General features: G+C 40.5%; 1 protein-coding gene across 4 annotated transcripts in view; it reads left to right on the top strand.

Annotated features, from left to right (window-relative positions):
* Window positions 1-14,538, top strand: part of LOC124254622 (myosin-IIIb-like) — a 53,649-nt gene that overhangs the window by 32,464 nt on the left and 6,647 nt on the right. The window contains exons 18-29 of one of the 4 annotated variants that reach the window (XM_046688482.1): window positions 2,344-2,429; window positions 2,612-2,707; window positions 3,095-3,186; window positions 3,651-3,815; window positions 6,535-6,647; window positions 6,879-7,075; window positions 7,817-7,906; window positions 8,100-8,217; window positions 11,537-11,584; window positions 12,417-12,542; window positions 13,007-13,156; window positions 13,568-13,588. In XM_046688482.1, coding sequence (XP_046544438.1) covers window positions 2,344-2,429; window positions 2,612-2,707; window positions 3,095-3,186; window positions 3,651-3,815; window positions 6,535-6,647; window positions 6,879-7,075; window positions 7,817-7,906; window positions 8,100-8,217; window positions 11,537-11,584; window positions 12,417-12,542; window positions 13,007-13,156; window positions 13,568-13,585 — 1,299 coding nt within the window. In that variant the 3' untranslated portion in view covers window positions 13,586-13,588. Of the gene's footprint in view, window positions 1-2,343; window positions 2,430-2,611; window positions 2,708-3,094; window positions 3,187-3,650; window positions 3,816-6,534; window positions 6,648-6,878; window positions 7,076-7,816; window positions 7,907-8,099; window positions 8,218-11,536; window positions 11,585-12,416; window positions 12,543-13,006; window positions 13,157-13,564; window positions 13,589-14,538 lie in introns of all 4 variants that reach the window. The other 3 variants (XM_046688476.1, XM_046688462.1, XM_046688469.1) reach the window with 3 other exon arrangements.

Genomic DNA, 14,538 nt, shown 5'->3' with positions numbered 1-14,538 from the left:
GGTCGGTGACACAGCTTACACTCGGGACCTTTGTGTGAGCATCTTTCACAAAAGGCCTTGCCAGGTAATAGGCACTTGTAGTGTCCACACTAGTTGCATGTAGCGTAACGGGCTTGAGATGTGTTGTCGTCTGTGTTCACGGGATGTAAGCATCGTCGTTTGGGAGTCTCGCTGACATCTCTAGACTTTCTTCGACAGCGGTGAGTGTTGAAATTCTCCCGTCGTGTAAAGCTGTGGTTGCATTGCTCACAAGTGAATCGTTGATTTCCATGAACCGTCCGGATATGTCTCATTAGGTGCTGTCGCTGTTAAAGTCTTTACCACACTCATTACATCTGTTCTCAACATGCTTCTTTTGTACTGTTGATGATAGTTGCGATGACAAATCTAGCGCCAACAACTGAATTCGTTTCAAGGCTACTTCTTGGTCATCTTCACAATTGTTAGCTTTAGCCCATTCCTCAAGGTTTTCAACCGATCGCACCGTGTTCAAAAGTTCTGTTAATCCATGTTGCTTGCCATTCTAAAATTAAGGGTAATATAAATCTAGTAAAATGTCCTTTATACATAAAATATTTTATGCAATTTCTTCTGCACAAAAGGCATTTGATATATGTGAAGTTGACTAAACTGGGAACTATTTCTCATGTGCTCTCTAGTTATGGGAAACAAGTGCAGTTAAATACTTATAAATTTATCTTAGCATTTCATTTATGTTAACATGTAAAGGTGTTTTGTGGTTAATCTTTACCTGGGGTGTGACACGCAGTTGGAACACTCGTCTGTCTCATCCGACAACAGCGGAATTTAAAATCACTATTTATACACTCTTACATAAGCGGTTAGCACCAGTTTATTCCAACACTTTCAGTATTGTAGGAGCTGCTATGTAAATGTTTGAATGATTTTAATCCAAAACATAGAACCTCACTTATAACTGTTGTCAATATTTACTTTACTAAATTGTGTGTAATAAGATTGTGAAAAGTTAATGAAGATACGAAAAATAGCGCTCAGCTTTCCCTGGTTATACATTTGAACTACAATGACCTTAAACGTGACGTCATAGTTGTACCGGTTGATTCCAGACACGACAAGTTTCGAGGTGTAACTGTCAACTATTTAAAGCATGGGAATTTCCCATATTACGTGATTTTCTTTCTCCCTCCCCTCACAATCTTATTTTGTCCACACTTTTTGGAAAGAGTGAAATATAAGTGTGACTACTTGTGTACATATGTGTAAACAATGATGTTATAGTTAACTACCGGTTGAGAAACTTAATAGGAAAACTGATAGGAGCTTGTAAATGGAACTGCTGTGCATAGCTCTCACTGTGTGACCTTATTGGTACCCTCGCTGTATGAGGTCACCTGAATTTCACAGTGACTGAATACTTCATCTCAGTTCATAGATCTACATGAATGAGTATTTTGTTTTCAATAGATATGTGAATATCTCATCAAGGATTTAACCAACTAACAAAACTATTATGTACTTCATTTGATATGGCAGGATTTTAATCCGGTTCTGTGACAGCAATTTGAAATACCAAACAAACTATTTTTAGCGTGACGTCATCGAGACAGGTAGGATTGACCAATCAGATTCACGTCCCATCCGTCCCACCTTAATCAACCAATCAGAAGCTCATATTTTTGATGCTGATCTCTCCTTTCCTATTCATCATTGGGTAACGAATACGAATAATGATTCATGAATACAATATTGTAGTTAAGTGATTGATATGGAACGCCCGTGTTGACAGTTTGATTTGTCACAGCAATAACCAGTGATCTCATGACACTCAAATTTGGTATGTAATAGTTATAATCGACAGTACCATGTGCAGTCTTGGCAAACTAACTTGACTTGCACTACTGCAACACTAGTACATGTTCCATTCTTGCATATCTCAGTTAGGAAAAGGACATAAGGGTTCAAGTAAAACATGCTCCCTTAAAAAAATCGTAAATATTCGTTAATATTCGGTTCTGGTGACCATGAATAACAAATTGAATTCATGAAGAGCTACAGTTCGATTCACCGAATATGCGAGTGAATCATTACAGCCTTAGTATGGATGGATGGATGGATGGATGGATGGATGGATGGATGGATGGAATGGATGGATGTAATGTATGTATGTATGTATGTATGTATGTATGTATGTATGTATGTATGTATGTATGTATGTATGTATGTATGTATGTATGTATGTATGTATGTATGTATGTATGTATGTATGTATGTATGTATGTATGTATGTATGTATGTATGTATGCATGCATGCATGCATGTGTTGTACATGTAGTGGTGATGCATCTGCTGTGCATGTTGTAGCTTCTGTACACTGGCATGTTGGAGACTACCAAGATCCGAAGGGAGGGCTTTGCAGTGAGGCCTATGTTCCAGGAATTTGTTGACAAGTATGCTGACCTATCTCTTTTTCATGACAACGCTTAACATACTTATTTTCTATCTCATTTTTTCTGTGAAGGCCTTATTAAAATATTTTGCCATTAATAAACAAAATAAAAGTGGAGGATATTGTGTAATCTTGACAAGAGTTACTATAGTGTACATCACATGTGAACCCTTGTGTCGGTAGGTACAAGATTCTGCTGTGTCAGCACAAACTGAAGGGGTCATCTGAAAACTGCAGGAAGATTCTCCAGGCAAGCGGCCTCAAGGGCTGGCACGTTGGGTCAGTACATGTGTACTTACTGCGAACTTTGCACTTAATCTGAACATTTTGCTACATTTAGCGAGTATGAGACCAACAGATAAATCCCATGCCATGTTGGATAGAAATCACTTAGTATTTGTTATGTTGTATTATAGAGGGTAAATTCATTGCAAAGTGTGTTTGTAAATTTCTTCTGGCATCAAACAGGCAACTCAGGTCAAGTTATCCACAGGGAACCCAGAATGCATGCTGATTGTTTCTGCTTGCTTGTATTGTGTTTGGCATTTTTTTATATACAGATTTAGTTGCTATGGATACACACATGTGGACGGGACTTAAGTTGCAGTATGAGTACCCCGGATGATATACATAAGTACTTGAATGACACTGTATATATGTGTTTAGGAAGACAAAGGTGTTCCTGAAGTACTGGCACATCGAGCAGCTGTCCGACATCCTGCAACGCATGGGAGTGTCAGCGGTGATGCTGCAGAAACGTGAGTAGAACACCTATAGAGGAACGTATTTAGAGGTGATGAACATGCGTCTATGTTTGTTAAGCATGATATTTCTGAGTTAATTCTCACTCCGTCTTCAGATGAATAATACAGACTGGATATGGACATATATATATTCTTGAGTGAATGAGTGAGTTTTCACTGCTTTTAGCAATATTTCAGCCATATGGCGAGGAACACCAGAAATTTATTGGGCTTCACACGTTGTACCACTGTGGGGAATCGAACCTAGATCTTCGGCGTGACGAGCAAACACTTTAACCACTATACTACCCCGCTTCCAGTATCTATACTTGGGCAATGTACAGAACAAGATAACAATGAATAATAATGAACCAAGAACAGTTTGTGTAACAAAGTTAGGGGATTCTCTCGCACTGGACAAATCTTATAAAACTTATATCCACCTGTTGTTACAGACTGTTATAATTGTATGTCTACAGTCGCACGAGGGTTTGTTGCACGTCGCCATGCTGCTCGTCTACGTCAGGCAGCGGTAGAACAGCGCCGTCTGGTGGAGGGCCTTCTTCAGCAGATTGAGCAGCTGTGTGTGACGTGCAGCCTGAACCATGAGCGTATTAGACAGGAGGATGTCAACAAACCAAAAGGTGGGTGTGGAATATAACTCTGTTGTAAGGTAGGTGTGGAATATAACTCTGTTGTAAGGTAGGTGTGGAATATAACTCTGTTGTAAGGTACGTGTGGAATATAACTCTGTTGTAAGGTAGGTGTGGAGTATAACTCTGTTGTAAGGTTGGTGTGGAGTATAACTCTGTTGTAAGTTTGGTGTGGAGTATAACTCTGTTGTAAGGTTGGTGTGGAGTATAACTCTGTTGTAAGGTATGTGTGGAGTATAACTCTGTTGTAAGGTACGTGTGGAGTATAACTCTGTTGTAAGGTTGGTGTGGAGTATAACTCTGTTGTAAGGTAGGTGTGGAGTATAACTCTGTTGTAAGGTACGTATGGAGTATAACTCTGTTGTAAGGTATGAGTGGAGTATAACTCTGTTGTAAGGTTGGTGTGAAATATAACTCTGTTCTAAGGTTGGTGTGGAGTATAACTCTGTTGTAAGGTAGGTGTGGAGTATAACTCTGTTGTAAGGTTGGTGTGAAATATAACTCTGTTCTAAGGTTGGTGTGGAATATAACTCTGTTGTAAGGTACGTGTGGAGTATAACTCTGTTGTAAGGTTGGTGTGGAGTATAACTCTGTTGTAAGGTACGTATGGAGTATAACTCTGTTGTAAGGTAGGTGTGGAGTATAACTCTGTTGTAAGGTATGTGTGGAGTATAACTCTGTTGTAAGGTATGTGTGGAGTATAACTCTGTTGTAAGGTTGGTGTGGAGTATAACTCTGTTGTAAGGTAGGTGTGGAGTATAACTCTGTTGTAAGGTAGGTGTGGAGTATAACTCTGTTGTAAGGTAGGTGTGGAATATAACTCTGTTGTAAGGTATGTGTGGAGTATAACTCTGTTGTAAGGTTGGTGTGGAGTATAACTCTGTTGTAAGGTAGGTGTGGAGTATAACTCTGTTGTAAGGTTGGTGTGGAGTATAACTCTGTTGTAAGGTAGGTGTGGAGTATAACTCTGTTGTAAGGTAGGTGTGGAGTATAACTCTGTTGTAAGGTTGGTGTGGAGTATAACTCTGTTGTAAGGTACGTGTGGAGTATAACTCTGTTGTAAGGTACGAGTGGAGTATAACTCTGTTGTAAGGTTGGTGTGAAATATAACTCTGTTCTAAGGTTGGTGTGGAATATAACTCTGTTGTAAGGTGCGTGTGGAGTATAACTCTGTTGCTAAGGTTGGTGTGGGAGTATAACTCTGTTGTAAGGTGCAATTATGGAGTATAACTCTGTTGTAAGGTAGGTGTGGAGTATAACTCTGTTGTAAGGTATGTGTGGAGTATAACTCTGTTGTAAGGTATGTGTGGAGTATAACTCTGTTGTAAGGTTGGTGTGGAGTATAACTCTGTTGTAAGGTAGGTGTGGAGTATAACTCTGTTGTAAGGTTGGTGTGGAGTATAACTCTGTTGTAAGGTATGTGTGGAGTATAACTCTGTTGTAAGGTAGGTGTGGAGTATAACTCTGTTGTAAGGTATGTGTGAATTATAACTCTGTTGTAAGGTTAGGTGTGGAGTATAACTCTGTTGTAAGGTAGGTGTGGAGTATAACTCTGTTGTAAGGTATGTGTGGAGTATAACTCTGTTGTAAGGTATGTGTGGAGTATAACTCTGTTGTAAGGTTGGTGTGGAGTATAACTCTGTTGTAAGGTATGTGTGGAGTATAACTCTGTTGTAAGGTTGGTGTGGAGTATAACTCTGTTGTAAGGTAGGTGTGGAGTATAACTCTGTTGTAAGGTATGTGTGGAGTATAACTCTGTTGTAAGGTTGGTGTGGAGTATAACTCTGTTGTAAGGTAGGTGTGGAGTATACTCTGTTGTAAGGTACGTATGGAGTATAACTCTGTTGTAAAGTAGTTGTGGAATATAACTCTGTTGTAAAGTAGGTGTGGAATATAATTCTGTTGTAAGGTAGGTGTGGAATATAACTCTGTTGTAAGGTAGGTGTGGAATATAACTCTGTTGTAAGGTAGGTGTGGAATATAACTCTGTTGTAAGGATTATAGCTCTGTTGTGGGTATGTGTGGAGTATAACTCTGTTGTAAGGTAGGTGTGGAATATAACTCTGTTGTAAGGTAGGTGTGGAATATAACTCTGTTGTAAGGTAGGTGTGGAATATAACTCTGTTGTAAGGTATGTGTGGAGTATAACTCTGTTGTAAGGCAATGCGTGTGGAATATAACTCTGTTGTAAGGTACGTGTGGAATATAACTCTGTTGTAAGGTAGGTGTGGAATATAACTCTGTTGTAAGGTAGGTGTGGAATATAACTCTGTTGTAAGGTAGGTGTGGAATATAACTCTGTTGTAAGGTAGGTGTGGAATATAACTCTGTTGTAAGGTATGTGTGGAGTATAACTCTGTTGTAAGGTAGGTGTGGAATATAACTCTGTTGTAAGGTAGGTGTGGAATATAACTCTGTTGTAAGGTAGGTGTGGAATATAACTCTGTTGTAAGGTACGTGTGGAATATAACTCTGTTGTAAGGTACGTGTGGAATATAACTCTGTTGTAAGGTACATGTGGAATATAACTTTGTTGTACGGTAGATGTCGAGTATAAATCTATTGTACAGTTGGTGTGGAGTATCATTTTGTTAAAAGGTTGGGAATATCCTATGCATAGCATTGGTTCCTTATAACTCAACAGAGGTATTTATAGTCCCTGAGATGGAGGTCCCAAGATGCTTTTATGACTTTCATATTTGTGTTTCAGACAAGAAAAAGAGTGATCAACTTCAGCCACCTGCTTTGCCACTTCACTCTCCAACTGGTTCCATAAACAGCTACCTCCAGCCAGAGAAGCACACCGTGTCATGTGGGACTGGGGTGGGTAAAGCGTAAAGCTCGTTTATAATATTTTATCTTTATTTGTTAATGCTGACAGTCCACAGTAAGGTATTTTGAGGAATGAATGTCATCCTTTTAAGAGAGAGTTGTTTGTCTCAGTGCACCGCAGAAGTTATACCATGTAGCTTCATGTAGTAGTTGCCTATGAGAGCAGAATGAGCTTCACTACCTCCATCACGTATATCTACAGACTGATAAACTGTTTTCCAGATGGATGATGATGATGATGATGAAGACGATGAAATCATGGATGATGATTTCAAAGCTGATGCTTCTAATCGCAACAAGTTTGGAGCCCCAGGGCGGAAGGCGGCCACCATCTGGTTCCAGTCCACCCAGACTGAGAATGTCGTGGAGCCGCAGTCAGGGAAGTTTGCCCCATGGTTTCACGGCATCATCTCCAGGAAGTAAGGCTTGTGTTTAGAAAATACTCTTACTTAATTGGGGATTTTGTGTCATCTGCAGTCCAAACAAGATTGCATTAACTCCAAACAATTTTTTTTCTCTGCAAACTCCAATCAATCGGTCAATCAAATTGTACTTCAATGACCCAATTTCTCAGTCTCACACATGCTCATGCTGACAAGACCTCAGAGGGAATAAGCACTATGGACCCAGTACCTCTGACACATCCAGACATTGTGCCGTTTAGCGGTGCAAGGATCTGCTGTGAGGAGTTTGAACCCCTTATTAACTGATCATGAAAGGATATTATCTAAGTGATTATTGAAAGTATCATCAACCGAACACCTTCCTTGCCACATTATCTATGATCCTTGTAACCATGGTAACATAATCTGTGATACTTGCAACATAACCTGTGATCTATAACCATAGTAACATAATATGTGATAGCCACATAATGTGTGATACTTGTCTCATAATCTGTGATATTTGTCTCATATTATATATGATCCTTGCAACATAATCTGTGATCCTTACAACCATGTTAACATAATATGTGATAGCCACATAATGTGTGATACTTGTCTCATAATCTGTGATACTTGTCTCATAATCTATGATCCTTGCAACATGATCTGTGACCCTTACAACCATGGTTATATAATATGTGATAGCCACATAATATGTCATACTTACCACATTATCCATATTGCTTTGAGCAGTGTGTTTCATTTGTTTCACAGACAGTCCGAGGCTCTGTTGAAAGGGATGCCAGTTGGCTGCTACCTCATCCGAGTCAGTGAAAGCCGCTTTGGCTACACCCTGTCATTCAGGTAAGCACTTGTATATACCTGTAACCATGGTAATGTTTCATATTGCAACTAACTCCAGAGTGCCGTATTTCATGGCAACACGGGAGCCATCATCTTACAGCATTCACTCATCTGACTTCCTTGATATCATGACGTAAATGGCAGTACAAGGCAGCAACTTATTTCCTAATTTTCGAAACTTGTTTGTTGACAGAGCTGAAGACAGGTCACGCCATTATATGATTGACCAGATAAGAAATGGAAAATTTATCATTCTTGGAGAAAGCAAAGTTCATCGGTCACTCCATGACATGATCGAGCACCATAAAACAGTAAGTACTCTTTGCTTAACAACTATTCTACATAATATATGTACAACCAAATTTGTAATTTGATAATAATGTGTTGAAGGCCTATGTAATGTGATAATAATGTCAAGGAAGGCCATGTAATCTGATGGTAGTGCAATGGAGGCCCATGTAATATGATGGTAGTATGATGGAGGCCCATGTAGCAAGACAATGGTGTGATGGAGGCCTATGTAACATGATAGTTGTGTGATGGAGGCCTATGTAATACGATGGTAGTGTGATGGAGGCCTATGTAATACAATGGTAGTGTGATGGAGGCCTATGTAATACAATGGTAGTGTGATGGATGCCTATGTAATATGAAAGTTGTGTGATGGAGGCCTATGTCATATGATGGATGTGTGATGGAGGCCTGTGTAATATGATGGTTGTGTGATGGAGGCCTGTGTAATATGATGGTTGTGTGATGGAGGCCTGTGTAATATGATGGTTGTGTGATGGAGGCCTGTGTAATATGATGATGGAGGCCTGTGTAATATGATGGTTGTGTGATAGAGGCCTGTGTAATATGATGGTTGTGTGATGGAGGCCTGTGTAATATGATGGTTGTGTGATGGAGGCCTGTGTGGTATGATGGCTGTGTGATGGAGGCCTATGTAATATGATGGTTGTGTGATGGAGGCCTATGTAATACGATTGCAGTTTGATGGAGGCCTATGTAATATGATAGTTGTGTGATGGAGGCCTATGTCATATGATGGTTGTGTGATGGAGGCCTATGTCATATGATGGTTGTGTGATGGAGGCCTGTGTAATACGATTGCAGTTTGATGGAGGCCTATGTAATATGATAGTTGTGTGATGGAGGCCTATGTCATATGATGGTTGTGTGATGGAGACCTATGTCATATGATGGTTGTGTGATGGAGACCTATGTCATATGATGGTTGTGTGATAGAGGCCTGTGTGATATGATGGTTGTGTGATGGAGGCCTGTGTAATATGATGGTTGTGTGATGGAGACCTATGTCATATGATGGTTGTGTGATAGAGGCCTGTGTGATATGATGGTTGTGTGATGGAGGCGTGTGTGATATGATGGTTGTGTGATGGAGGCCTATGTAACAAGGCAATGGTGTGATGGAGGCCTATATAATATGATAGTTGTGTGATGGAGGCCTATGTAATATGATGGTAGTGTGATGGAGGCCTATGTAATACAATGGTAGTGTGATGGAGGCCTATGTAATACAATGGTAGTGTGATGGAGGCCTATGTAATACAATGGTAGTGTGATGGAGGCCTATGTAATACAATGGTAGTGTGATGGAGGCCTATGTAATACAATGGTAGTGTGATGGAGGCCTATATAATATGATAGTTGTGTGATGGAGGCCTATGTAATATGATGGTAGTGTGATGGAGGCCTATGTAATATGATGGTTGTGTGATGGAGACCTATGTAATATGATGGTTGTGTGATGGAGGCCCATGTCATACGACAGTGGTGTGTTGGAGGCCTGTGTAATATGATAGTTGTGTGATGGAGGCCTATGTAATATGATAGTTGTGTGATGGAGACCTATGTAATATGATGGTTGTGTGATGGAGGCCCATGTCATACGACAGTGGTGTGTTGGAGGCCTGTGTAATATGATGGTATTGCAATGGAGGCCTATGTCATATGATGGTTGTGTGATGGAGACCTATGTCATATGATGGTTGTGTGATGGAGACCTATGTCATATGATGGTTGTGTGATAGAGGCCTGTGTGATATGATGGTTGTGTGATGGAGGCCTGTGTAATATGATGGTTGTGTGATGGAGACCTATGTCATATGATGGTTGTGTGATAGAGGCCTGTGTGATATGATGGTTGTGTGATGGAGGCGTGTGTGATATGATGGTTGTGTGATGGAGGCCTATGTAACAAGGCAATGGTGTGATGGAGGCCTATATAATATGATAGTTGTGTGATGGAGGCCTATGTAATATGATGGTAGTGTGATGGAGGCCTATGTAATACAATGGTAGTGTGATGGAGGCCTATGTAATACAATGGTAGTGTGATGGAGGCCTATGTAATACAATGGTTGTGTGATGCCTATGTAGTGTGTGGATGGAGGCCTATGTAATATGATGGTTGTGTGATGGAGGCCTATGTAATATGATGGTAGTGTGATGGAGGCCTATGTAATATGATGGTTGTGTGAATATGTAATGGTTGTTGTGTGATGGAGGCCTATGTAATATGATGGTTGTGTGATGGAGGCCTATGTAATATGATGGTTGTGTGATGGAGGCCTATGTAATATGATGGTTGTGTGATGGAGGCCCATGTCATAAGACAGTGGTGTGATGGAGGCCTGTGTAATATGATGGTATTGCAATGGAGGCCTATGTCATATGATGGTTGTGTGATGGAGGCCTATGTAATATGATGTGATGAAGACCTGATGTCATATGAGGCCTGTGTGATATGATATGATGGTTGTGTGATGGAGGCCTGTGTAATATATGATGGTTGTGTGATGGAGACCTATGTCATATGATGGTTTGTGGATGGAGGCCTGTGTGATATGATGGTTGTGTGATGGAGGGAGGCCTATGTAACAAGGCAATGGTGTGATGGAGGCCTATATAATATGATAGTTGTGTGATGGAGGCCTATGTAATATGATGGTAGTGTGATGGAGGCCTATGTAATATGATGGTAGTGTGATGGAGGCCCTATGTCAATACAATGGTAGTGTGATGGAGGCCTATGTAATACAATGGTATGATGGAGGCCTATGTAATACAATGATGTGTGATGGAGGCCTATGTAATACAATGGTAGTGTGATGGAGGCCTATGTAATACAATGGTAGTGTGATGGAGGCCTATATAATATGATAGTTGTGTGATGGAGGCCTATGTAATATGATGGTAGTGTGATGGAGGCCTATGTAATATGATGGTTGTGTGATGGAGGCCTATGTAATATGATGGTTGTGTGATGGAGGCCCATGTCATACGACAGTGGTGTGTTGGAGGCCTGTGTAATATGATAGTTGTGTGATGGAGGCCTATGTAATATGATGGTAGTGTGATGGAGACCTATGTAATATGATGGTTGTGTGATGGAGGCCCATGTCATACGACAGTGGTGTGTTGGAGGCCTGTGTAATATGATGGTATTGCAATGGAGGCCTATGTAGTATGATGGTAGTGTGATGGAGGCCTATGTAGTATGATGGTATTGCAATGGAGGCCTATGTAGTACTATGATAGTGTGCTTCAGGGCCAAGTAATACAATGCTGGCATGAGATATATATCACCCTTCTCACATCTTTCAGCATCACATCTCCAACTGGAAGAGTCTGCTGACTGATCCATGTGGACAGGTAAATATATAGACAAAAACCTGTGTTATTCTGTATTTATGTTACCTTTGGAAAAATGTTTTGTAATTATTGGTGTTATGTGAACAGTCTGTTTAATTGCTTATCAGTGTATTGTGAGAGATTTTAGTTTTAGTTTTTAAATAGAGACTGCTCAAGTCCAGTAAACATTGCCAGTACTACCAGCTAACCTCTTGTTGGTGTTACATGTTCTAGTTGTAGTGTAATCAGCAATTTGCCAACTTGTACATCGAGAACCATTCATATTGATGAACTATGACACTGGTTAGGTGGTTCAGCCGATATAAATGACACTGACAAACATTAACTGCATCCCAGATAGCATTCAGACGTTGGCCTAACATTGGCAATGGTTTTGCCAACATTGCCAACGTTGGGCCAAGTCCGAGTGCTATCTGGGATGTCATTTGAGAGGACAAAATGTGTGGAACAACAGTCATTACTTCTTTTGTGAGTCTTCATGCGAAGGTCCACTGGGTCTTCAGCAACCCATGCTTGTCATAAGAGGCGACTCACAAATTGGGTGGTTTGTTATCGTGTTCCTGTAGGGTGGTTTGTGGCAGTACTACTTATATTTCTGATTAGCTACTTTGAATTTTAGGCCAGAGCTTTTGTGACCAAATAATTAAAGGTCTGTGTTTGAAAACAACATATTCTCTCAATATAGTTCACATACATAGTTTAGAAACGTTTTTCTTACTCAAGTTCTGTATAACTATAAAGGTGAGCTCTGTACCTGTGACTCTTGTTATACTTTACTACATGATGTGTTCCCTCCCATCCTCCCCACCTCCACCTCCCTCCCCACCTCTAGCTCCCCCCATCCAACCCTGATTATGCTGTCTTACAGAGTGGTGACTGCGACTACATGGACCTCATGGACGATTCCAACCGCATGTACTTTGTCCTTGACCCTGCAGCTACACCATCAAGGTCAACGGTAGGTGCTCTGTCAGTCACACATGTCTGGTGTCCGCATGGAGGATTGATTAACAAACTGAAATAAATCTGTCATGTAGATTAAAAAAAATTATTTGTTACTTACATTACATGTAGTGATACCGGCTCATGGCCTGTTTAAAGAGAGATTTCTGCTGATGTTACATCCATGATGCGTCAATGCCATTTACAGGTTTGTGCGTGCGTGCGTGCGTGTGCCGTGCGTGCGTGCGCGTGCGTGCGTGCATGCGTGCCTGCGTGCATGCATCCTAGTGGTTAAAGCGTTCGCTCATCACACTGAAGACCCAGGTTCGATTTCCCACATGGGTACAATGTGTGAAGCCCATTTCTGGTGCCCCCCGCCTTGATATTCCTGAAATATTGCTAAAAGCAGCATAAAACCAAACTCACTCACTCACTCAATACAGGTTCACAGATGTTAAACTTTATGTTTATGATGTGCAGAGACAGAGTGGTGCCTCCAGCCCTGGACTGCCTCCCAGGAACTACACTGTACAGCGAGAGCAAGGGAACTCAAGGATGGCCGGGAGACCCCTCCCCCAGGTGCCACCCCAGGTGCCACCCCAGTCCTACCAGAGGCTCATTCAGAACCAGGTATGTTCACTCTCACTGTACACATTCCAACATTACTTCAGGTTTATAATGATGTGGGATAAACTTGGTTGCCTACAACATATGTTTGTTGTTCGAAGCTGCCAACAGGTGGTCAGGATTGCTAACTTGGTAGACGCTGTCATCATATCCTGATGGTGGAGGTTGATGATCACGATGTCAATCACCAGATTGTCTGGTCCAGATTTGAGTATTTACATACCAATTTTATAGAGCTGGAATATTGCAGAATTCAGATTTAAAGAAACAAGAACATGGATGACATTTTAAGTTAAATTAAATTTAGTTCTAATACATTTGTGCCTTTCACAATATTGTATTGTTACCCCAAGTACTTGATATCCCTAGTACATGACTGGAAGGGGATAAATATGCTCACCTTACTTTTAGCAGGACCATTTTGGCAAGTGAGAGGTGAGAGGAGATTCCAGACATATTTGTTGTAACTTTATTTGAAGCTAACATTAGCCTTCAGGCAGAACTAGCGCTAATACACAGAGACACTCTAACAGCTTAATCTCACGACAAACACTCACAGCTCTTTCTTTTTTTTGTAAAGTATTTTTATTCACTTTACTTGGTTACATTTGAACAAGATATGTGGGTAGAGTAGAATGGTACAGGTTGCATAATAGAAAGCAGACAATGTATAACATATAGTACTGGGAATATAGATTAACAATTGAGATGCCAGCTAATATTACAGAGAATTAAAAGACTGAAAAATAAATTACAGGACTGCATCTAGGACATTCCATTTTCTGTAAAAATGTTTCATATTATCGTTTTTCTTCTCAATAAATTTCTCTATCTCGTAGACATCTTTTGATAATGTTCTGTAGATGGTGAAGCTAGGTTTGTGTCCTTTTATATTCATTACGAAAATGTGGCGCTTTGCCAATAGTATCACAGCTCTTGGTTATTGATCTGATCGTTTCCTGCTGATTCCACCAGTTGCTCAGCAACCTATGCTGGTTGTCGAGGTGTCTGAATGGACTGGGTGGTGACTGACTTGGTCAAGACAACGTGGGCTTGGCTCCCCATGAGGAACCAGTGTACAATAGGTCCCCACTCACAACCTGTTTTTGTCTCCCTATGAAGAACCTGGGTTCAATCTCACTAAAATTATACCTTAGTGCTTGCTACCACCTTACAAAGATCTGAGGACAACTTGACCACATCAGAACAACCTTTCATCCAAGGAATCAGATCAGGAAAGATCACTTCCGTGGCATAAATATTTGAATGGAAGACTCTTTTCATAGCCTATGTACTGACAAACAATCTGGACCATCTAGTAGTTTATTCAGAATTTTCTTTATGTTAGATTCTGAATAAGTATTTTTTTCAAAACAACTCTTGAA

The sequence above is a fragment of the Haliotis rubra genome, unplaced genomic scaffold, assembly GCF_003918875.1.
Source record: "Haliotis rubra isolate DU_JTF1 unplaced genomic scaffold, ASM391887v1 Scf115, whole genome shotgun sequence".
NCBI lineage: Eukaryota > Metazoa > Mollusca > Gastropoda > Lepetellida > Haliotidae > Haliotis > Haliotis rubra.
Note: the sequence above shows the minus strand (reverse complement) of the source record. Positions and strands in the feature narration are given on the sequence as shown.